Genomic DNA, 24,091 nt, shown 5'->3' on the forward strand with positions numbered 1-24,091 from the left:
GCCGCCGTAAGAACCTGAAACCTCATTTGTTCTGATTATTTCATAGGCTTAACCTGAGCACCGGTGAAGGTGAAAATAATGCATTTAATGGTTTAGTATGTAGTAAAATTTTCTCAAACTGATTAGTGTTTTTCGGTTATGGAATCTGGCCTCCTGATAAAAAACCGAAAGCCAGTCAGCGGATACCGCCATTTCTTTTGTCTTCGTGCCACGAACGGAAAGCAACGAGAGGAAACGATCGCTTAATTGAAAGTAGGTACTGATGGTGCAGTCGGGGAATTTATTTGACTTACAACATGTTTTCTGCTACTAATGTAACATGTAGGACATTTAATTGAAGTTATGTGAGATTCTGACGTTTCATTTTTCTTAGCCTTTTCAGTGTATTTAATGAACACTATGTTGTGTGAAGTACAATATGTTATTGTGTTACTCGAGGGACCTAACCTAAATTAGTTTTCTGAGTTTTTTAATTTCGAGAGAATCAGAAATAATGGCAAAGGAGGTTCCTCAATATTCCAGCAATCCTCAAGTTGTCCATAAGTTCCGAGTGTATTTTGGACAAGACATGGGAAGTGGTAAGCAAGAAAGCAGTTTGGGTGTGGAAAGCTAGCATTTCTTACTTGTAAGCCACTTGGGTTAGCATGTTATGTTTAGACATCAGGATTTAAGTTTTCCCAGTTTTCTGTGGCAGGTAGTTCATACAATAGAAACCATAAACCAAGCCTCATAATTATATTCGTGGTGAATTAACACTCAGCAGATTTTAGGGTGTGAATATAATGTAATTCTTGGATGATGTTTACAAGAAGATTTTAGGTATTCTTTGGTATTTTGTCTTGTATCCACAATTTTTTGTTTATTTTTGGTATATTTTTTACATTTTTTATTGATTAGATATACAATACAAAATGATTGGTGAGTAATGTAGCTTCTTGTTTCATAGTCATTGGTATGTTGCAAGTTACATCTGTGGCTGCATACTGTTGCTGTGGAATGCCAAGTTACAGTGCATACATCTTTCCTTACATTGTTTGAGAGGTTCTGGGTTAAAATGTCAGCCCAGAGACTGGTTATCTAGACTGAGGGGTTTTGTGGTTTTATTCATTAATCATCCTATTATTTGACACTGAATAGTCTGAGCTATAGAGAGTGTTGGAGAGTCTCTGGGAAATAGAGTTGGTGCGTGTGTTTGATTCATCTGGCTTGTGATAGGGACCGGTGGCAGGCTCCTGTGATCCCAGTAATGAACCTTTGGGTTCCATAAAATGTTGGAAATTTGGCTGGTTGAATTTACTGTAAGCTTCACAAGAAGGGCTTCATTCCATAGCATTACTTAGTATTCTCTTTATTATCTCAGCTATTAAACTGTCATGGAATACCATGCCACTGCTAGGCGTGCTGCCATCACGTGTACTCATGGCAGCATGTATTTGAACTGTACGTTCAACTTTGAGCAGTTTTTTTCACCTTTGCACAGCACATTGACAGCCGAAACTTTAAGTCCAATCGTTATGGGATGGGCCTTATAAACAAACAAAAAATTGAGGTGAGGTTTGAGCCTGAGCAACTGGACTGTTCCTTTGCAAGACGTACTTGTCCACCTGCACTGGATATTTTTATGTCCTGGTTTTGAAGTAATCCATGACTTTTCCGGGGTGAGTAGAGGATGCCATAAGAATGGCTATCAGAATATATAATGTTGGGAAAATGGAAACAGATAAGCAGTACTTGATACAAATATAGGGATGTTTCCGTTATGCACAGTTAATTGAGTCATACATCATTCTATTTCAGAATCTGCTGTTTCATTTTCTGATATTTCAAATGATGACGATGATGATGATGATGATTGCCATAGCATGTCTGGGTCCAGTAATGGACTTGAAGACCACGAACTTATGATGCGCCTGTTGCAGCATGCACGGGTTCAGGACGAGAGAGTGAAATTCTTTAAAAGCCTGCGGAAAAAGAAAGGTAACATTCGACAGTCCTGCCGACGTTATAGTGAGTAATGAGATATATGATGACCTGAAGCAACTTATAAATGTGGTAGTTACTTGAGATGGAGACAGATACAGACATTAAGCTGGATCTTGTGGGAAAAGAATAGAACTGCATCAGCTTCATGGTGTTAGCAGTTTTGAACATCTGAGTTCTGTTGTGAGAGACTTAGTTAGTTGGTTAGTAGGTTTGGCAGTGAATGAGTTATTTAATAACAAACAGCAGTGCCTTCTAGGAGACTCTGTTTCAGGAATGAACGAAAGGGATTTGCCGACGATGCTTCCGGAGGTCGCCAAGAAGAACGCGGAGGAACTGGTGGCAGAGGAGGAACGTGAGAAACGGAAAGTAGAAAAACGAAAAGCAAAAAAGAAGAGACGAAGAGAAAAGAGAAGAGAGGAAAAGGAAATTAATTGTACAAATGCTAAAAATGAAAATAATAGCAGTAGCAGTAGCAGCAGCAGCAACAATAATATTAATAGAAATAAAAAGGAGACTGCATGTCATTCCAGTAAAAAAAATACAAGTAAAAGTAGTAAAAGGTGGGTTCATTGAGAAGAAAAATAATTATGTCCCTGATTCCAGTGGCCCTTTTTCAGGCCTTCATTGTTGTGTTACTGCCTGTCCTCTGGTTCAGTCCTGGGTATCAATATCATAAACAGAGGCTGATTTTCGTTAGTTTTTGTGTGAAGAACTTTCATTTTGTGGTGCAGGGTCAGCCAAAGCAAGTGTAGGGATTCCTATTGCGAGGTAGTGACCCTGTAGGTTTGGCGTTCTATAGTTGTGTAGATGATTACCAACATTTTGGAGAATAATATTGCCTGAAAATGGTTGTGATATGACCCTGTGAAATGTTGGAAACTTAATTACATTGTTTAACTAAATGCGGGCTCTGTCGCTCACATAGCGTTTAGCTAGTCTCAGGGTAAAAGTCATTTAGACTGTTTATGACATATCATGTATGAACAGAGGTCAGATTAAATTGTGTGTTCCTGTAATTTTTTTCCTTTGAGTCTCCCTAGTTTGAACAATAAAAGTAATGAAGGCAATATGCAGATAATTTTTCTGACGTGTTTATTAGTGTTATATCATAATATGCCTGGAACGTTTAGCATGTGTGACAAGCCGTAGTATATGTGCAGTATATTGTGTGTAATCACAAACACACTTGAGCATTTTTTGCGTCGGTAATGTTGGAAGCAGGGATTTGTAGATGAGCAATTTCCTCTGGATTCATTTTCCCCTTTGTTATTTTACAAAATGGGCTAAATCTCTGAAGTATCCAAGGACCCATATTTGCATAGAACACATCTCTAACTTGGTGCCATGTATTTGATAAAAACCCTGTATTTGTAGATGATTCTGTCATTGAAGTGCGTTGTGGAATTCGTGTGGTTTTATTTGGTATGCCAAGGAATGATTGCCTGTTCAATTGGTTTTCACTGAGGTTAAATGAGTCTTGTACTGTCCACAGTAAAATGAACGGCGATAGTTATCCTGCACAACCAGAGGATGATCATGAAGAGGAAGAGGATTTCTTAGACCCAAATTCTGCCTTTGTATCTGTTGCTGTGAGTAAGAATAAGCGAGGTTACGGTACAGCAGCTCTCAGTCACATGGACCGCAGCCAGCGAACCAGTAACACCAAGAGATCCACAGTACGTGTATCATTAAGTAGTCTGCAGTTTTAGAAACAAACTTAAGTAATGTTGTTGTGTTGTACATCAATGTTTCATCTCTGAAACTACTTGATGGATTTAATTGAAATGTGCTGTTGGGTTACACCCCATAAGTTGTTGGGCAAATTTAATTTTGGTGCATACTGGTCGATTACCTGCTATATGAAATCACGCTAAACACCGTCGCATTTGGAGGACGTAACATTCTAGTACATTTTGGACTCGAGCCTTATGTTGCAGTTAAGTAAACTCCTTAAAAAAATGGCTCAAATTTATTGCATGCAGTTGATGCATTAAGCACATAAAAACCATCATAGACAAAATTATTATTTTTTGGACACCATAAAGTTTATTTTTCTTTCAAATCTGCCTTTTCAGAAACTGATTCTGTCTTCTTTATCTAGTACCAGGGGAGGAAGTTTCCTACTCAGGTGGACCAGTTCGCATAAAGCTGGTATTGATGTTTAAAATGACGTACAATCATAATAAATATTCAGGTTTTAAATAAGAACAAGTATTGCACGCTTCATGAAAGAGCAGTCAGTCACAAGTAGAACTAAGTAGCAGGATGGTGGTGACATACAGCATGTCTGTTACAGGATGCAGAATATCTGGATGTGCTAGAGAGTGAGCAACTTGCCGTGGAGGGTTACAATGCTGCAAGCAGAGAGCAGTACGTGGAAGCTGTAGACTATTTCACTAAAGCAATACGCATTGTGCAGAATGACCATAGGTTCTATGGGAACCGCAGCTTCTGTTACTGCCAGCTGGGACAATTTGCCAAGTGAGTTGTTACGATTAGCACGAGTGCTAGGTCTTGTTCCTTGGTCTTCCAGGCAAATGTTAGTTTAATGCATCGAAATAGGCCGCAGCTGTATGCTTGTACATCGTCTCTAGTTTATCATTTGTAGCCATGAAACTTGTGCCATTTACTAATATTTATCAATGTAATTAATGAAAACATTGTCAAATAAACAATGAATTAATGGGTCAATTAGTGAAATTTGGTGAGCCTTTACAAAATTTAAGATTTTCACATAGGTAAAAATTTGAATTGTGGTGTACTGTGCTGTCTGATTACCAGCATTTTGGACAAACCAGTCACTTCCACCTCAGGTTTAGACGTTGACCTGAAGACGGAGGCAGTACTTTCTTCCAGAATATTGGCAGTTGCATTGGTGGATGGAAAACTATTGTTAAGTGTTTTCGATATTTCCATCTTGTTTTAATTTGTAAGGTCTCTTCTGTTCTTGTATTTATTTATTCTGCACCTGAAAGAACTTTTCCCACTATTCTCTCTTCGCAATGCAAATATCAGCTGTAACCACCGCTGTCCATTTCAAATGTCAATAGTTGTTAATATCAAAAACCTTTATGGGTGCATCCTGTCTGCAGTTACACACTGAACTTTAAAATTAAGTTGTAATGTTTTACTGTCTTTTATTCTCAGGGCACTGAAGGACGCGGACAAAGCGATCATGTTTGCACCGCTCAGTCCTAAGGGTTATTACAGGAGAGGGGAAGCTCTTCGTGAATTGAAGGTAGATTCATGTTTATCTCTCCAGAGCCTGAACCTATACCTTAGTTGCTGGTTTGCAGGATCCATGGCTAGGGACTCATATGGCAACTGTTGTGAGTTGTAGAAAAGCTGAAACAAGTACACATTTTTCTGCATTTAGTTCCATTGGCTACTTGGCAACTTCCATTATTTGTATTCCAAAATAAGTTGAACTTGCAGACTGTGGTCTTTTGGATTCTGATGTGCTGTCTTGTAGATGGTTTCCAATGATTTAGAAGAACATGTGCCTCCATCTTCAGGCATGACTACCCAAAAGACCACAGCCAACTTCTTCACCGTCATGATCACCTCAAATGTCAGATAAGTTGTGCTTGATTTTTAAAAAAATTGAATTTGCCTTGAATGTCATGAGAAGCCACTTTTGAGGTGCCTTTTTTACTTTTTATTGGCAAAGGAGTTGAGGTGTTCCCATTTCAATCTTACCAGACGGCCCTCTCTGGCTCTTCTCAAAGCTGAAAGATTTACTTTGATTAACGCAGTAAGTGAAGGATAGAGCTAGCGACAGCAGTCTGCTGGCATGTCAGATAGTACAGCAGATTTGTGTAGGGAGGACGAGACTGTGGAAAGTGGTACTTTGCTTCTAGGAATAGATTTTTAACAATAGAATGGAATTTACTTTTGGAATGCACCTCATACGTGTTACAGATGCTTAGTTTTGAGTACAGGTTGTGCTGGAAGTATAATATGTCTGAAGAGACTAGGTAAGGGCCCGGTGTTCTGCTAGGGGTGTTCATCGTGACACACACACGGTGATATGCATAGGAGTAATTTCACCATCATTTTTATTGGGAAGGGATAATGCATTATGGACTTGTGTTTTAGCAATACAAGAAAGCGGAAGAGGCGTTTGAACATGTGGTCCAGTTGGACGAGGACTGTGAGGATGCAAAGCAAGAACTGGAGAATGTGAAGATACAGCAGCTTGTGGAGATGGGCTTTGCGGAGGACCAGGCATTTGCAGTCATTCAGCAATTCAGCTCAGTTCAGGTATGGGCCAGGGACCTCCTGTTCTGTTGTTGCCTTAACACTTCGGGAGACTAAGGCGTAAATGGCATGGAAATATTATTAAAATAAAATTATATGTATATATAGGTTGTGAGCAGCTGAATTATAGTAGTCAGTCACACTAGGGTCAGGGGTATATTTGTGTGCTCAAGGAATGCTGTGTGTACTATATGCTAAATATCTGGGATCTGTTGTGCCCCACTTTATCTGCTGCTGCCAGCACACCCGTTGTATCAGGGGCAGCACCCGCGCTTGTGCCACTACAGTTTTGTACCTAGTTGGTGGTAACCACCTCTTAAAGTGCATGTGAAGCACTCTGCAGTGACCTTGGAGTGTCTTATATCTTGTTGCTAGGGGTGAGTACATGTAGCATGTTGCTAGATCTGATCACTTCCTCACACCATAGACTGATGTTGCTGCCACCACCCCTTTATGAACTTACGACTTTATGCGAGAAAATGAGTATCTCTGTAAGAGAACCACTGGAACTCATAATAAATTAATTGTCCATGCATGTGGCAGGTGGCTGTGGAAGTACTAACGACTAAGAGTCCGGTAGCTTCTTTTAACAGTAGTGGAGATGAGATCTACTACTCGGATGAAGAAGTAGAAAACTTGTTTGTGTCTTCAGCAGCAGCTGCATTGCAGACTCCGCAGATCGGTGGAAAAACAAACAAGATGGAGTGAGTATAATTGTATTTGGTATGTTGTGGTTAAATCAGCTCTTCTGAAGCTGCCGGTTGTTGTAATGAAGCATACCGTGATCTATTCTTCTTATTGTACATTCTCGACACACAGTGAAGTCAAAATTGTGATGTTGTGTCCATTTATTTGCCCACATACATCATCTCTGAAACTGTTAAACAGACTTAAAAAGGAGTTAAGAGCAAATTTAATTTTGGTTTACTTTACTCTGGTATAAACATCACTGACAATGACACAACTTTCTTTAAATTTAAGTCTGAGACTAGTGTTACAATAGCCGTGTTGCTTGTACCGTTGGTATGATGTTGGCATGAAATTATTCTTGAAATATTGTTCACAATTATCCCAGTATGCTGTGTTGCTTCGTGATCCCACCTGCAAAACAAGGAACACTGTTCAAATCTTTATTTCTCTCTTCTTGATTTCTCAGCCCTTCAAATCCAGAAGGCCATTTATCTCTTTGGGTTGGCAACATTACTCAGAGTTTAACGGAGAAGGAACTCTTAGAACTGTTTTCAAGGTAATTCTTGCATGCAAGTGACTTGTACGTGAAGTGAAGTTCCAATTGATTCCTTCTGTTTGCAGAACAGAAGTCGCGTGATCTTCACATGCTACTGTTTCAGGTTTGGCGTTGTTATAAGTGTCCGTCTGTTGCCCGAGAAGTTCTGCGCATTCATCAACTTCAGGGACTTGTCTGCACCAGGAGCTGCTATGAAGCACCTTCAGGGCAAGAAAATTGGAGGGGAGCATCTACTCATCCGCTACCCGAACAATCCGGTCCCTGAGCAGGTTATGGTGAGAAAGACTCAGTCTGCAAGGTGAGTGGAACAGACACAACGTTGTCAAAATCATAACCAACATGTCTTAACGTGGTCGCTATTGTGGTCAGAAAGTTTCATTTAATGTGGTCGCAGTTGTGTTTGCTAGAATCAGAATTTTTCTGATCCGTCTAGCTGAAATTCTTTCTGATTCCACTTTGTTTCGATCCATTATAGTTTGTGATGACGTCACTGTCCTGAATCAATGTTCTATTTCCTGGGAGCATATGAAGATGGTTGTCTGTTAAATGTTAGAAAATGATTCACGATGTGGACATTGCAGAAGTAATGTTTACTTATGATGAACTAAATTTAGAAAATAGTGACAACCATGGCTCAGTGTTGTAAATACTGACATTGAGGTCTTTGTGCCAAAAATGCGTATATATTGTGGACTGAGAAATTGCAATTAGTGTCTGTTTTCGTCTGTAGTGTTCTGTAGGGAAATGTGAGCGTTTGTTGGACTGATATTCTGTAAATAAAGAAAAGTTACTTGTACATGGTAAGGCAGATGTTGTCAGTGCGATGAAAAGTATTTCCACATTTTAAGTGTATAACAAGGATACACAATGTAACTTGCCATTGGGACAGAAGCTCGGAAGGTTTGACAAGACAAGAACTGGAGGTGTTTATGATTAACGGAAAGAAAACTCAGGTTTTCAGTAGGAGTCCCATGGTTCTCTTTCCTTTGCATTTCCTCAGTGTCTAGTGTTACAGACAACACAAAAATTGACAGGATTTTTCATAAGAACTAAACAGTGTGTACGGTAGATACATCTGTGCTTGTGTTGAACAGAATATGTGTTACGGGGTTGTGTCATGTCTCAAGGTGCGTGTGAAGTTCATTCAGCCTGTAATGTCATTAAGCTGGGATCGTGGCAATCTTACCTGAGCTTGTATAGTTAATTCACTCTGTTCACTGGGAAGGAAAGAGTTAGTATTAATTATTTTCTGCGGCTCTTCTCTTTCCACTACGTACCTACATCTTCCTTGTTACACAGACAGGATGTGTTTTGTTAAATGTTAGGAAAAATATTGCACAATTGTTACTTTTTGGACACTATCCATCATAAGTTTTAAATCTGTCATTCAAGCACTAAGTTAAGCCTACAGTTTTCTTTAACTGTTCTCAATGTTGCAGTAATGGTCAGTCAAAGCTGACAGGTCCAGTAAATGGAGACGAATGTCACTTTTGGCGGACAACAGGATGTGCTTTTGGCAATAAATGTCGTTATAAACATCTGAAGGAAAACAAAGGCATTGACAAGAAACCATGGCAGAAAGTTGTTTAGCCATTCCAGTGAGACTTTTAGGCAAGACAAAAGATTGATACGTCGTAAGAATATCATGAGAGAGACAGTCTGATGAAGGGAAGATCAACCAGGTTTGTTGCCATAGTGATTGGATCATAAAGCCAGTAAAGCTACTGGGTTCCCTCAGTTCAAAGGAGGTGCGGCAAATGTGTGGTGTCACTCAGAAGCAGTGACTTCATCACAGTAAGAAGCTACTGACAAGGTTCATCCTCATACTGGCTGTGTATGTAATGTGGCAGTCAAGCTGGAAGGTAAATCAGTAATGTATTGGCTACGTTATCACACCTCTTATCTGTAACAGAAAACTTTTGGGATGGTTTTATATCTTCATTTTAACTCATTTATGCATGATGCATATATTTGCTGATAGATTATATCTATATTTAATTATGTGCCCATCTCAGATACATGTAAAAGAGTCGCTCAAAAAGCTACGGAACAAAACATTTGTGAATAATTACTATGCTACTGAGGTAATGTATTACTTAGCTTGAATATCATTAATTTGATGTTCTGAATGAGGTAACGGTGGAGCTTTATTACAATTTTTTCTTCCACATTTGTTTTTGTCCGGCATTTGCCTTTGTGTTAGTAATTCCGTGAGAATACTTCCCAGTTATCCAATCTTAACCTACTCTGCTGTTTCAGACCTGATGTGTCCAGTACAATAACACATATGATTTTTTTTTTGTTTGGGTAAGTTTGTTCCTTGTTTAATAAAACACTGCGCATGAGGTTTAGGGGTGTGGAAGTATAGCTCCATGCATTCATAACATTGACATTAGACGGAGGTGAGTGGTCAGCTTCACATCCTTGTCACCTTGCCCCAAGGGACAGAGCCTCCGGCTCTCCGCAAATCCAATCTGGAAGCAGTAGCTAAGAGTATCTTGCCAGGAATTAGACTTCACTCATCATTGGGTTGTTTTTGAAAAATAAATTACCATTCTCAACTTAGATTCAGCTCTGCTGTTGACATAAATTTTTGGCTCATCAGTAAACCATGCTTTTCTAATACAATTTTATCATAAAAAGTTCTTTCAGGGGGTTGTCTGATCTCATAACTAGTTGTGCATTTCTTAGAGTAAAATTTCCATTCATTGTTTCGTTGGGGATCTGTGGATTCTGGCATCAAGCTGAGGAAAACCTTTATTGGAGGGAATGCAATGCAGATGGGGGAGTTGTGAAATAAGTGAGGGGAACTGAATGGACAAATGTTAAAACAAGGTTCTGTTGTTGCATGTGCTAAATTATAATTGTCTGTAACTCTTTGATGATGCAGAGCATTTGAAAGGAACCTTACTGCTATTTAAATATGTATACTCCATAAGGCTACTACTTCTGTACATCTGTTATAGAATACAGAATTTCATAGTCCAACATGGCTTTTCAGGCAGCAGAATTTTATATCTTTTAATGATATTGTGGAGAGCCTTGAGGAGACAGCATGAAACATTTTGCTCCAAGCAATGAAGTGAATATCATTTAGATGCATAAAATCTAGGGTTATGTTAAGAGCAGATCATCATCTTTGTTTTGTTTGCAATCATATGTCGTCAGTCATAATCAGTATTTATGTACCAATAAAGCAAACAGATAATCCTTGAAACTGGCACTCAACTGTACTAAAGCAAGAGCAGAATGTTTTCTCTGTGAAGCCACATCATTACGCTCTGAATAGCAGCAGTGGCACGAGAGCAAGATTAGGTTAGTCAGTACCTGTTCCTCATGTTAGTGGCGTATGGTGGGCAAGAGAATCAGTGTGATTTACTTTAGGTTGGCATGGAAGGGTTAAAGACATTCTTACCATTGCGGTTTTCATCAAACATAATTAAAACCATCTGATGCAGTTACATTTATTCACTTAAATTAATCATGTAACTGTGTTTTGGCAGAATTCTGCAGTTTTCAGGAGTGTCTGATTTTTTGAAAGCCATTAAAAGTTTTGCATCTGTGATATATACAGCATATAATACAATACAGTTTTTTTTTTTTTTTTGCTTTTCATATTTCTTCTTTTGATACATATGCCGGCAATAATTGAAAGAAGAAATATGTAAGAGAATTAAATTATATCATGTTCATGTGTCACATTCGAAGTTATATTGAAGTCTTCCCAACTTGTGCACTGCAACATTTTCAGTTTGTGTGCGTGTGTGGGCATGTCTATCCATTTTGAACAGCAGTTTACAGAGTACAGTAATAGCATTAAGATATTGATTAGCCCATTTTTCATATAAATTATGATGATTTATTATGGTGTAAGCTAGGGGGCCATGTCACTGATAGCCACCATGTTTTATGGTGTTTGTCAGAAAGCAGTAACATCAAGTAGGGGACTGCTTGTTGAAGTTATGCAAAGTACTGTCATGGAACCTGGGAGGGCTCTAAAGGAACCCTCAAAACAATGGCTCATGGGGCTTGGGTGAAGCTCTCAAAATGTCAAAAATCCTTGGGAAGAAGGATGGATAAATTATTGCATTGATTAAGACCCATGCAACTGCACATTTCAGATGCCGGAATAATGGCGCCGACTTTTGCTAATTTGATGTAGTATGAATTGTGCCATGTTGGTATCTCGTATTGACAAGTGAGTGTCGGTTATTTGGTACCTACTGTTGTTTTGTTGAAGTAATGTGGATTACTGCAGTACATGCACAGTCAGTGTCTGGAGGATCAGTTGTCAGAGGCAAAATTAGTAAGAAAATGTTTCAGAGTCACTCCTATCTGTGGGACGGATTTCTGGTGGAGGTTACAGAACTTCATTTCATGTGAGATGAGGTGTGGGAATGTTTTTGGAGAAAGATTATTTGTGTATTATATATCATAGAAAGTGGCAAGAGAATGGTTTGCGAAACATTACTATATCGTTAATGTATCTTTCCTTGTCAATACATAGGGGTAAGTCACTGGTCTCGGGTTCAAGATTAGTTAAATCAGATATGAATTTTTCTTGATGTCTTCCCCCTTCTTTGGCCTAAGACAAAGTTAGAACAGGTCCATATTCACCCTTTGAAGCCACAGGTCATCTAAATAAATTAAGTAATTAAAGATTCTGTTCTTACCTCAAAAAAAAAAACATCATGGATAATTAATCATAGTAATTTTTGATATATTTGGTCGCTTGCCTATTTTCAATTATGTCTCAATAAATATCACCCTTGTTAGATTATTTTTATTTACTTTGTGAAGTCTGTCTGCAGTCTGTAATTATTTCCAGTGTAAAGGAAATTTCATTTTCAAGTGGAATCTCCGGTAGTCGAAAGGGTATGAAACAGGACTTGTAATACATTTGCGTAGAACACTTTGAACCTGGAGGTACCACTTTGTGTTCTTGAACCAAACTATCAAACATTTTGTTTCACTGGGAACAGTATGATTAAGCACTTACTGGACATGCACATGGAATTTAATTTGCAGTGCTTAATCTCTTGTTTAAAGCAGTTGATTTTTTTCTCCAGTGTTGACAGTACAGACTGGTTGATGCATGTGGCAAAAGTACAACGAATGCATTGAGTAAGTTGTGTTTGTATTCTGTAGTGCTAATTATTGTGTTAAAATTTTTCTATTTACAGCAAAAGGATAATTACTAGTAAAATATGATATGACTACTTAAAAATAAGTGTGAACATTTTAATGTACTGTTACAGGTATGAATGGACAGTATGAACAAATTATCAGTATATGATTTTATTACATATGTAATGAATTTGGGTAAAGTCCCACCCGAATGCAGCGTGATTGCTTGACTTTATAGGTTGTGTTTGATCATTTAATGATAATTTGTGTATTTAATTTAAATGTACCCTATTTTTTTAAACTATGATATGCGCCCAAGATTTGAGGAATGATAATGCCCATGAAGATTTTCTGTTCTACAATATTAAAATTGAAACTTAATGTTAGAGATAATTAGTACTTGTTCACTGACTGGACTTGGCTCCAGAAGTCTAGTTTTTGTGGTTTTGAATTTGAATTTATCTCAGGGTATGGATGAAAGTAAAATATCCTTGCACACTAACATCAGGGCATATATAGGCAGTGTTGATTGATTGGACATAAATGGTACAAGTCTTAACCTGTGAAATTGGTAAGTCTGGGTTTATTTCTTGTCAAGAACATCGGAAATTCTTATTTAATTATTCATCATCCACCCATTCAGTATCTGTGCCTCTTTAATTTGGGCTACAGCAGCTAGAGCATGGAGCTGACCACACACCACCTAATGCCACTTTTGTGAATGTGTGGAGCTTTACCACTGTTCTCCATACACATTTCAAAAGTCTCATTCTCGGTACTCAGCAGACACTTTTTGTCTTGAATGGTTTATTGTGAAAAGAAAGCAGGAGATCTTTCTTTTATGTCACAATAAATTGTACTCTTTATTGTTCAGAGATATTCTATACTCCATTGACAAGTAATTTTGAATTCTGTGTTTGACGAAATTAAGTGTACCTATTAGTTTGAAAATGTGAGTTACTAAAATATACATCAGTAAATTGTTTTGTGATGTACTGAAAGCATAAAAATGTGAAGATGGAGACATACATGGAAAATACTTATAGATGCAATGCAAATAAACAATTTTTAATTTGTATATTTTTATGCAAGTTAAAATTGCATTAATGTACCAAGTTGAAACATTCTTTTTGTTTTCTGCAGAATGCTTGATTTTTCTGTGCTGTAAATTAACTCAGTTTTAAAAATATCCAGAGAAGTGTGTATTTAAATCTGTATTCTAAAACGTGTATTGTGGTAGCAACATGTTTTCAGGGCGCAGGGTGTGTTAAGTGTTTCAAAGTGCCTTATGACAATAATTAACCCATTTATGCCTGTAAATTTTTTTTGAGCAATGCTACATTCCCATTGTATCATCACTGAACACTGATGAAACGAATATTTCTGAAATTACTTTTCTCATTATATGTTATGGTGTATTTTTAGGTGGGTTTTTAATGACCCAGTGTGCAAATACAACTACAAAATGCAAGTCAACTTTAATGGCTGTCTTTAATATTCAAAAGCATAAATATACTGATACATATAATTGTACCTGCTTTGGTATTTTTCTAAATCAGTATCTTTGCTCAGAAGTTTAGACATGGGATTGAATAAGGCGTTTGACATGTAATGGTGCTGTGTGTGCATAATGGGAGCAACCAGCAGGTGGCCGATGCAGGGAGAGATCACTCATACTTACGCAAAATTGCGGTTAAAACTTTCCTCGTATATGACATTGATTGAAGACAATCATCTTCAGATTTTTAAAATTAACTCTGAAAATTGTGGGGGCTGGGTTCTTCAGGACTAAGCTGGTTGTTAGTTTTCGTTGTTTCCGAATGAGCTTTAGGGATGGCTGAAAATGCGATTCAGTATGAACTAGTGCGGGTAAGTTAATAGTTTACTGCAGTGACTAGGTGACAGAATAATGCGTGCCATGACGGGTTACCTATGCTTGATTCGCCGTCCTGATGGAGGAAACAGCACCTCTGAAATGTAGGTAAATTTCTACCAAATTACACTGAGCAACGCCTCCATAAAACAGTCATTTTCAGGTGTTGGTATTAATCAACATCGAGATGCATTAGTGGTGTCAACTATTACAGAATATGGTACCATGGTGATAAGGTGGGTGTTACGAGCCGTTCGTAGAACGCTGTATAAAAATTGTCGGATAGCTTTATAAATTAGTAATACCATGCGATACGTTTTAAATTGTTGAATACTGGCACGTCCAATTACAGTTATATCTTTCGCTAGAATGGAGGAATTTTTGCAATACGTTTCTCAGAGTGTGGTAAGTATGATTTCGAAAAATTGGTTTAAATAGTGAAGTGTTTCTTGTCTTAGGTTTTACATATTTGTACTGGGGTTTTGCGTTATTTTATGATCTAAGACGCTGTTTATTGATTTAAATAAATAGTAAACATGCATTTTGTGTAAGAAAACATTTTATGAGGAGGATGATTCAATTTTCAGACATGAAAGTGAGAATAAGAGGCAGAATAAAATTATTAAGAAATGGCAGTCATGTGGTTTTGAAATGAAGCGTAGATCGTTATTACTTGCGGAGTATGCAGTTGCTGAAACACGCAGTGTTCGTTATATGATAATGCTCCACAACACAGTGAACACTTCTTCATTTCCAAGTAATTGCATACAATCATAAGAAACTACAGTGCACGTCTTATGGACTGGACGGTGAGGGTTTGATCCCGGACAGGGGTAGAGGATTTTCTCATATCCTCTGTTACCTGACCGGCTTTGGGGTCTGTCTAGCCTCCTGTCCAATGGGTACCGAGGGTCTTTTCCCCAGGGTAAAGTGTGGCCTAGAAGTAATGCTGACCACTCACCCCCCATCTAGTGCTAAGGTTTTGAGAATGAGTAGGGGCTACACCCTCTCTCCCCCTGAGCCCTTCATGGTGTTTATTATTTTACTATTTGCAATATTTTAATTTCTAAGTTGTCCATTGAGTTCGGTGTTCATCCCGTGTTTCCTTGCCACCAGAAGATGGTCATTCAAATAGCTAAAACATGTTTGTTTCTTAATACATAATACAGAATTAATACTTTATTGTGTAGGAACTTTACTATAGTACACACAACAGAATGCTTAATTTGAAGACTGTAACTTAACCTAAAAATACCAACTGCTCTTTGTGTACTGATTCAACATCAATTTTTACACTGTATAGTCTATAGCTTTCCTGGCTGCTAAATTGAATGAAGTCTTCTCTGGCAATTTGGCATTGTGTGGTTACAAAAAAAGTGTTATTTTAGGAACTGTCTCAGCTCTCATCATCAGGGATGTGATGTGTGTGGAGTCCATGAGGTCCCATATTTGTATATTCCCTGCCTGTACCCTGGACCATCATAAACTGGTTCAGGCAGAGGGTGTATCTGGGACTTATTGGACTCTGCAGACATCACATCCCTGATGATGAGAGCTGTGACACTTTTTGAAATGTCAGTTTTTTGTGACCACGTGTGGTTTGAGGAATAATTCATAATTTTACCTATCTTCTTGCTCTCTTTGTGTCTTCATGCGAGAATAGAATTTGAAGTAATGTCCGTAATTTCTGCTGGTGCTGTGTGATAATTATATAGGCTGCACTTCAGAGATTCACTACAGTGAGAATTGTGATGGGTAATGAGTCATGTGACCTGGATTCTGCCATCTCAGCATTGGTGTATGCATATGTTCTTTACAATGAAGTTAACGCAGAGGCAAAAGACACATGCATTATTCCGCTGCTAAACATCTGCAAGAAAGAGCTTGCTCTGAGGACTGAAGTGACGTACTATTTGAGGAAGAACAGTGTTCCATTGGACCTTCTCATATTCCAGTTAAGTATCGGTGATCATTTGTGTTTTTATATTGAGAATTTTGTTCATATCCAGAACACTGGAAATACATGTTAAATTCATTATAAGAAAAACAAATTATCTGAGCTTATGGCCTTGTATTGTGCTTCTTACAAATATTTCTTTGTAGGACATATGTAAAATGTAATATGTAAATTTATTTAAAATATTTTTTATGCTTCAGGGACACTGTAGACCTGAAACAGTTACAAATGGCTGGTAAGCTTCAGGTTGCTCTGGTGGACCACCATGTTCTCTCACCAGAGACTGAATTTCTTCGCATGTCAGTTACGGAAATTATTGATCATCACCCGCAGGATCCAGCATGGCTGTGGCCAGAGCAGAAAGTAATACTGGTAAAGGTTGGATCCTGTTCTACTCTCGTGGCTAATGAAGTGGTACAACGCTGTCCACAGTTGCTGAGTTGTCAGATTGCCATGTTATTGTATGGTGAGTACACAGCATCATGTTACAAGATTCAGGGCCCTCATTTCTATAGAAACAAGTTTTTTCCTTGGGGGATTGGGAAATGTTTTCAAGTTTTTTTATCTAAAAATATTTAGAACCGCATATTATTTTTTGAAAATGAACACTACTATTGAGCACAACATTTGGATGAATTCCACAATACCCTTATTTAATTAAAATGGTGCCACCATACCATGTTGAAAACACCGGTTCTCATCTGATCATGATGTCATGTATGACAAATCTAAAAGAATGGGAATCTGTTAGTGGACATTTTGCACATACATTGATCACTCCATGGTGTAATTATCCATTCATAGTTCTTGGTAACTTCGTTGTGTAGGCAAAGCAGGCATAATGAGTTCTTTCCAGACCATGTTATTTTGTGAGAGGTTTGAATGTTTTGCTTTGGTGTGCCATCACTGTAAAAAGTATGAGGCCACAGTCTGAGAGAACTGTACATTCAACTTCCTTATGTTATTAAATGTGCTTCTTTTACAGTACTAATATCTCCAATAGATCTATTGACATTTGTGTGTCTGAAGGTTGGTAAACATTGGATCACACAGGGCCCATCATTCTGGACACAGCTTGCTTCTCACGTGCTGCAGATCGAACCACAGCGCTGGATCTTAAAATGGCATCAGAACTTGAGATCAGGGGAGTTGATTCAACAAAACGAGAGAGATTGTTTGAGGAACTGCTGGCTGCTCGTTCTGATGTTAGTAGTCTTACGCCAAGTCAGCTGTTGGTCAAAGACATGAAATTTGCATCGAGTATTCCAGTACCTGGTCTGCCTATGCTTGTTCAGGTATTTTCCACCTACTCCTTATGATTTTAAGTTTTCACAAAATCTTGCCAGCTAATCAGTTGTGTCAGTACAGAATGATTGTAACGTTTCAGAGACTGTGTTTGTCTGTATCATCATATACTGATGTAAGCCAAGACATTCAGCTCATAGTCCAGAGTCTTCCTTCTAAATCCCCCCCCCCCTTTTCAAAGCTACTTTCAGTGTTTGTCTTGCAAGTCTCATTATGGCTAATTAAATCCATGGAGAATAGTTCTTCATTCTTTGGATTTTATTGTAATAATTACTATAATAAGATCAAGTCTGTTTTGTACAGAATTATTTAATGTGGGATTATCACTGAGCTCTTGATGGGTAGATCAGGTGATTCCTTGAAGCTTAATCACTATAACAAACCCCTGTTGTTGTGCCTTATCCTGAGGCAGTTGAGGGCACTAAATTTTTGTGAAACTAAAGATCCACAAATCTAATTTCCCTCATAGACATTATGTACTTATATTCCCCATCTCAACTATTCTCATTTACCCAAACAGTACATAATACACAGTACGCGTTATACAGGTCCCCTGATTGGTGTAAAATTATCCACTGGCCTTGTAATCCTGGGGTCTCGGGTTCGATTCCCGGCGGTGCCCGAATTTATAACTTGTGTTGGGCAAGGCCGTGGTCTAGGCAACACGGAGTTTTCCTCCGTGGCATCCCAACAATTACTCCATTCACACACAGAAGAAGGCAATGACAAACCACTTCTGGATCATCTGCCAAGAACGTATATGAACAGGTCCCAGTCCGAGAAAAGGATGGAAGGATCCTGTTCATATGGACCTGTCGTCAGACAGAACACTAAATAAAATAAATATGAAACATCCTGTAAGCTGCTCTGCGTTTCAGGAATTTGTGACCCGCCCTGATGTGTCAGAAGCGCTGAAGGAGTTTTGTGCAGGAAAAGAAACAGATATTGCAGTTGTGATGGGTCTCCGTATTGATGGCGACCTGATACAGCGAGATATAGCAGTGTTCCACTCTACGAAACCCGAAGTTGCTCTTGAGGTATGTTTCTCGCTTCTAGTATATCGACCGGGTAACAAAATAGAAAACCGTGAACCTGTACACATTTTCGTCATTGAAGGTTATAAATACATGTCATGACTCTGCACGGTGTGATTAGAGGTTGCATTGGAGCAGTGTGGACCAAAATTAAATTCTCCCTTACAGGTTTCATTATGGTTGCCCCAAATAAAATATAATTGAAGTTTGTTGAGATGAAACAAACTCACTGATGCACTTTGTACAGAAGATGCGTGACGACTTGTCGATTTTGTTTTGCAGCTTGTCACATGTCTCAGGACCAGTACTGATCCAGCCTTGCAGCTTGAGCCTGTTGAAGTTGCAACGCAACATCAAGTTCCTGGTCTTCAGTTATTTAGACAGTTGAACGTCAAAGCGTCTCGTAAACAAGTGCTGCCAATTGTCAGATGTGCAGCAGAATTTGCGTTGAAGCACTGTCGACATTAATGATGTAAGTCACTCATTGTTATTCTAATACATTGTTACAAATTGGAAGGTTGAAAACCTCGGAGTAGCTCAGTTTAGATAATACAACAACTCTTGCGCAATTAACATCCAGTGTGGTATTGCATTAAGTATTGTTTTATAAAGTGAAACCTTTTATGATTTATAACAAACCGTCATCTTACGAATTTTATTCTTTAATATGAATTAATTTGTTTGCCACTGATGATGACCTCTTGAGGTCAAAACACGTTTGGCACTAAGTTTCTTTTCAAAGTGTAAACAGTTTTTGTATGTATGCATGATTTTATTTATCAGTACACTGCACGGAATGCAAGGTTTTAAGATTATGTGAAAATTATGGAAATTTAAAATAAGAATTATATTGGAAATATGCAAGTCGAAAACTGTCATTGAAATAATTCTCCTTGTATCCACTTCACGATCATTTTTGATGTGGCCAAAGTAATTCATTTATCAACTACAGAAGAGTGTATATTAATAAATAGCTAATGTAAACGTTTGGCAGTGTTTATATCTTAAGAAAGAGAACTTTTTAATTAGTTGCCATGATAAGAATACCTCTGTGCATGTGTGTGTTTGCAGTATCTATTGGAGTTTTGACACCATCATTATGACACTAATTGAATTATTGCAATATTTTTCATTGTTATCTTTGAAGTTTAAGATCAGAAGGAATATACTTGGAATTGCGGGAGTAACTTTTATGTGAAACCATGAAGAGCGGTAAATCAGCTGTGGAGAACTTGTACATCACCAGGTTTCAGAGATGCCCAGAATATCAATCCTTTCTGACATTCTTTTGTTCCCTCCAGGACCTAGTGCCTCTGCCATCTGAGGTGGGTCAGACCATGTCGTGGTGGGGGTGCTTATAGGGCCCTCAGGTTACCCTTTCTTCCGTCTTTACTGTCTCTCTTTACATGTTGAACGTAGCACGTAATTTCCGTGATCACAATATTGTAATCATATTTGGATTTGCCATGTCTGTTGGTGGTCGTCATTACATTCCTTTCCCTTCTGGGTTTAAACATTTCTTAGCATTAAGGTCCATTTTATTTATCAGACTCTTGTAGGATTTGGGGTTTTTGTGGCGGTGAGTCCAAAGATGGCTGTCTTCTGGGTTGTTGTGCCATGTAGTCTGGTAGAAGGTGAGTTATTGCCCTGATGACAGAGGCAGGATGGACCTCTGAAACGTTGGTAAACTTCTACCAGACTACGTGGCGCTACAACCCAGAAGACAGCCATTTTTTAAGATTCGTGTCTCACCAGCAGGAACCTTTTCTGTCTCTGTAGTACTGTCCCGTGGTTTTCATACGACTTCAAGCTTGTGTGTCTATATGAAGAGCCCAGAAAAGATTCTTCTGATTGCAGGTCTGGCTCTAGGGCCAAGACCATAGTAATGTATACCCACATAGTGCCCCAGTAGGGGCCCAGGCAGCATAAACACTCAAGTGCTCGCTGTGGCACTCAGTTGTGGGTTGGCAGTCGCTTTGCAACAGACTGTTAATGTAAATATTTTATTAAATGCCAAATCTAAAATAGCAGCCTCAGCTGAAAATCAGGCAAGATACTATAAACAGTGGTTAGATACTGACATAGGAATTGCAGATAGTGGTTGAATATCAAAAAGTTGCTGGGGTATGAGCATTTATACTGTAAATGCTGTATGCACATTGAAAGAAGTAGGCTGCTAGCTCAGAAATTGTAAGTTGACGTAGCTGGGTGCACAGAAATCGTAACTGCTATGTAGGTCTGAAAAACTAATCTTGGATTACCATAGAACTTAACAGTAGAAAGTGATGAGGAAAGTGCTTTTGACATTTCATGTGGTGATTCCAGTCATGCAAGTATTTGAAAGGACTTCCCAGTTTTGAAACTGCTATGTTTAATTTTTCTGCAGAGCATGAGATAGAAATTTTCATTTAAATGATTTTATCATAAAAAATATTAGTTTAAATGTTTTGGCCAAAACTGTGGCCTGATATTAACAGAATTTTTGAATATCAGAATTTGTTAATTTATGGTGAATTGGAATGGAACATTTATTACATTTTTGCACATGATTTTTCACTGTTCCTTCAGAACGTTTCTGGAATATTATCGTACAATATGCAATGAAGGCAATAGCAGTGAAGTTCTACGTCCATTAAAACTCAAGATTTACAATAAATGCGGAACAGAACATAGCAGTAGGGAGAGTTTCGTTAGAGGAAATCATATTCGATTGATTGTATTTTCGAGTTACAAATTACAACGCCAAGTCGACATTATCGATAAGTGCTTTTGAAGCGATTATCGGGAAGATATCGGTAGGCGTATTGTGCCATCTTGAGGGAAAAATGCACACCCACAGAGCTACTATGCTCTGTGGTACTGGCGGTCTTTGCTCTTGGTGGACCGTGCTGCAAGCTGTGCTAGTGAACTTCATTATCCCGTCGTCTCCTGTGTTGTGGGCCATGTGAAGTATTTGTGCAGTAATGGAAGCGATTGTCGAGGAACCAGTAGCCGCTAAAATTTACCCGCAACTCGAGGAAACTCCAGAATTCCGAGGTATGCTACTAAGCGCATGACATCATCATCATCATCATTTGTAACGAAACTGATTTAATCAAAGGTGGGATAGTCAATCTGCCTTCGGCCAAGGCCAGTTATACCATTTTTATGCAGCGCGAGATCCGGTAAAAAGATAATTGTTTTCGGCTTCGAATATGTTTTTTTTCTTCGATAGTGACAATGAAATTAAATGTTGTCTGCATGTTTGGGTTGTTGAGTGTTTACGGCAATAGAAATAGCGAGTTACCGTGGAAACGAGAACCAGTTAACTCGGCTCGTATTTGGAGATGGTCCGTGATAATGCGATTTGGCTCACGTAACATGTTTTGAAACTTTGGGTTCCATTTTGGCAAAAATAATATTGAAACAGAAGTTGGCTGTCTTCTGGGTTGTTGCGCCGTGTAGTTTGGTAGAAACCCCCATACACCGTGACACGTTCGTTTAACGAATTTCGACCCCGCCGCACTGTGGCACGTTCTAATTTGCTACGCATGTGTATTTCCCCCTAGCCCAAAACTTGGTTTTCCTGTGAACGTCGTATTTTTGTTTTCACACTTTGTGAAACTATCCATGGAAACTCAAGTGACGCTTGCGGCCTTCAACTATTCCTACGCTTGCCTGCTGTCAACTGTTACATCAGCGTAATTCTCTTGTTTCCCAACATCTGATGTTTTGTGATTTAATTAGCAGCATAGCTGTGAGGAAACAAAAAGACAGACAGAACGTTCTCGTGATTCACACTGTGGACTACTGCACGTCTTGAACCGAGTCCAGAACTCAAAACCTGGAATAAATGTTTTCGGGAAGGCGTGGCCGCGACAGTTGCGAGCCGCTCGTAACGGTCGCTCACTCGCCAAGTAGTTTGAAAATACGAAGGTTACAATTTACAGAGTTAATCATTCCTTTCGTAATTTCCTGGAGTCTCATTTCTTGGTCTGAATGTCGTATTAGTTCGTTGCTTTGTTCTATAAGCCAGGACAAGCGGCGGATGGGCTCTCCAAACCTGTGCCTTTAATCTGTTGCTGTTTCAACTGGCTTCAAGGCACAACATTCAATAAGACGGTCATGTTCATTATTGAAATAAAGTTTCAATAAATTATCTGGTGGCCCGCCAATCGAAAACGAAAAGGGCGAATGTGGTTTCAGGTCTTAAGAGGTTTGGTACCCCTGTCTTTAGCCGTTCTTTAAATTTTGTAATTTCTCAAAGACCGAGTGAAAGTTTCACAGAAGGTTAATTTTGAAGGCTGCCGGCGTCTACAATTTTTTTTTCTTGTGGGTCTAACGCCTGATTTCATTGCGCGATTTTTCTATAACGCAAGTATTCGGGAACCCATCATGCTGCTGAAGGAAATGATAACACCATTATCAAATCGATACACCGCTGCTCCACGGCTCTTATCGCGCATTGGGTGCGTCTTCTTTTACTCGCCAATTTGTTCAGTGACAGTCACTGAAATCAGTATCATAAGTAAACAGCGTTGGAATTCCGTGAAACGATACAGGAGCACCCAACCATTTAAATGCTCTCAGTTTCGTATCATTACCAATACCAATATGACGACCGTGCTAAGTTGCAAGGTGGGACAACATTGCAGAGTCCAAAATTATTCCAAAGATGATGCCTTCGTTCGGGAGACAAGTTGTTTATTTAAATACGCTTTATGAACTGGCGCGATGAATAGGGAAGTATGTACAAGGCGTCGTGGCCTATTTTATGATGCCGGAAAGACTACAAAACTACGAAAACATACCGGGTGGACAGATGTTCGAGTGAGGATTTCAAACCGTGCCAGACACGTTAGAACCTGCTATACATAGCAGTAACTAGGTCAAGTCGACTGATACTGAAGCTCGCCATCCCAATCTGCCGACCATCACAGCTAATATCACTACGATTGCCATACTCGGTGGCCACTTTCCCACTGACCGAACCCACGGAAAGCATCTCATTTTCGTCACAATCTCCCCGACTGGACAACCTTGACAGTGGCATGTGAGACGTCATGCAGTATTCTTATTCTTCACCTCATTGACCTAAATATATCTGAGTTCATTTTCTATACTAACGCGTGGGTCATCACTAACGGAAAGATGAAGCGTGAAGACGTTAGGTTAGTGATGCTCATGCGCAAATCATAGGCGATTGCGTCGGTATTCTATCTCACGATTTAAAACAGCTTTCGAAACGAATCGGAACTTTTTCTACTGAGGCTCTGCGTTTTAATTCAGGTTTCTCTTGGTAAAAAGCACAGGAGGCAACTGTGCAA

At 38.8% G+C, this 24,091-nt stretch overlaps 3 protein-coding genes and 1 long non-coding RNA gene across 19 annotated transcripts in view; 3 read left to right on the forward strand and 1 right to left on the reverse strand.

Moving 5' to 3' along the window:
• LOC110830425 (uncharacterized) lies at positions 1-14,098 on the forward strand. Of its 4 annotated transcripts, none has more exons than XM_022065330.2 (11): positions 1-578; positions 1,798-1,977; positions 2,255-2,543; positions 3,476-3,659; positions 4,280-4,464; positions 5,131-5,221; positions 6,082-6,246; positions 6,787-6,947; positions 7,400-7,489; positions 7,593-7,787; positions 8,929-14,098. In XM_022065330.2, the coding sequence occupies exons 1-11, from the start codon at positions 494-496 to the stop codon at positions 9,077-9,079; spliced, it is 1,776 nt and encodes a 591-aa protein (XP_021921022.2). In that variant the 5' UTR covers positions 1-493; the 3' UTR covers positions 9,080-14,098. The 4 variants fall into 4 exon arrangements, with proteins under 4 accessions (XP_021921022.2, XP_021921023.2, XP_021921024.2 ...); XM_022065331.2 differs by lacking the exon at positions 8,929-14,098 and adding an exon at positions 7,965-8,293; XM_022065332.2 differs by having other exon boundaries at positions 4-252.
• Positions 6,943-14,649, reverse strand: LOC110830430 (uncharacterized). The gene is made up of 3 exons (XR_002543242.2): positions 14,298-14,649; positions 7,262-7,344; positions 6,943-7,120 (listed from the first exon to the last, which is right to left on the reverse strand). It is a non-coding gene; the product is annotated as an uncharacterized LOC110830430 (long non-coding RNA).
• pn (exopolyphosphatase prune) overlaps positions 14,531-24,091 on the forward strand; it is a 10,371-nt gene continuing 810 nt past the window's right edge. The window contains exons 1-7 of one of the 11 annotated variants that reach the window (XM_022065336.2): positions 14,603-14,725; positions 14,842-14,894; positions 16,205-16,443; positions 16,647-16,912; positions 17,500-17,741; positions 18,630-18,788; positions 19,068-19,773. In XM_022065336.2, coding sequence (XP_021921028.1) covers positions 14,859-14,894; positions 16,205-16,443; positions 16,647-16,912; positions 17,500-17,741; positions 18,630-18,788; positions 19,068-19,253 — 1,128 coding nt within the window. In that variant the 5' untranslated portion in view covers positions 14,603-14,725; positions 14,842-14,858 and the 3' untranslated portion in view covers positions 19,254-19,773. The other 10 variants (XM_022065338.2, XM_022065341.2, XM_087350948.1 and 7 more) reach the window with 10 other exon arrangements.
• The window catches only part of LOC110830423 (1-phosphatidylinositol 4,5-bisphosphate phosphodiesterase delta-4), a 12,163-nt gene continuing 9,706 nt past the window's right edge, over positions 21,635-24,091 (forward strand). For all 3 annotated transcript variants that reach the window (XM_022065324.2, XM_022065325.2, XM_022065326.2), the window contains exon 1: positions 21,635-21,821. In XM_022065324.2, the coding sequence (XP_021921016.2) occupies positions 21,749-21,821 (73 nt within the window). In that variant the 5' untranslated portion in view covers positions 21,635-21,748. The remainder of the gene's footprint in view (positions 21,822-24,091) is intronic.

This window comes from Zootermopsis nevadensis, unplaced genomic scaffold (genome assembly GCF_977971745.1).
Source record: "Zootermopsis nevadensis isolate Lab colony 2312 unplaced genomic scaffold, Znev_1.0 Znev_ptg000017l, whole genome shotgun sequence".
Lineage (NCBI taxonomy): Eukaryota > Metazoa > Arthropoda > Insecta > Blattodea > Termopsidae > Zootermopsis > Zootermopsis nevadensis.

Excerpts from the sequence above, each read along its gene's own strand:
- LOC110830425 (XM_022065330.2), top strand. The coding sequence starts at position 494 with ATGGCAAAGGAGGTTCCTCAATATTCCAGCAATCCTCAAGTTGTCCAT. Across the intron at positions 3,660-4,279 it reads GTAACACCAAGAGATCCACA|GATGCAGAATATCTGGATGT; the intron begins GTACGTGTATCA and ends TGTCTGTTACAG. Across the intron at positions 4,465-5,130 it reads CAGCTGGGACAATTTGCCAA|GGCACTGAAGGACGCGGACA; the intron begins GTGAGTTGTTAC and ends TTTTATTCTCAG.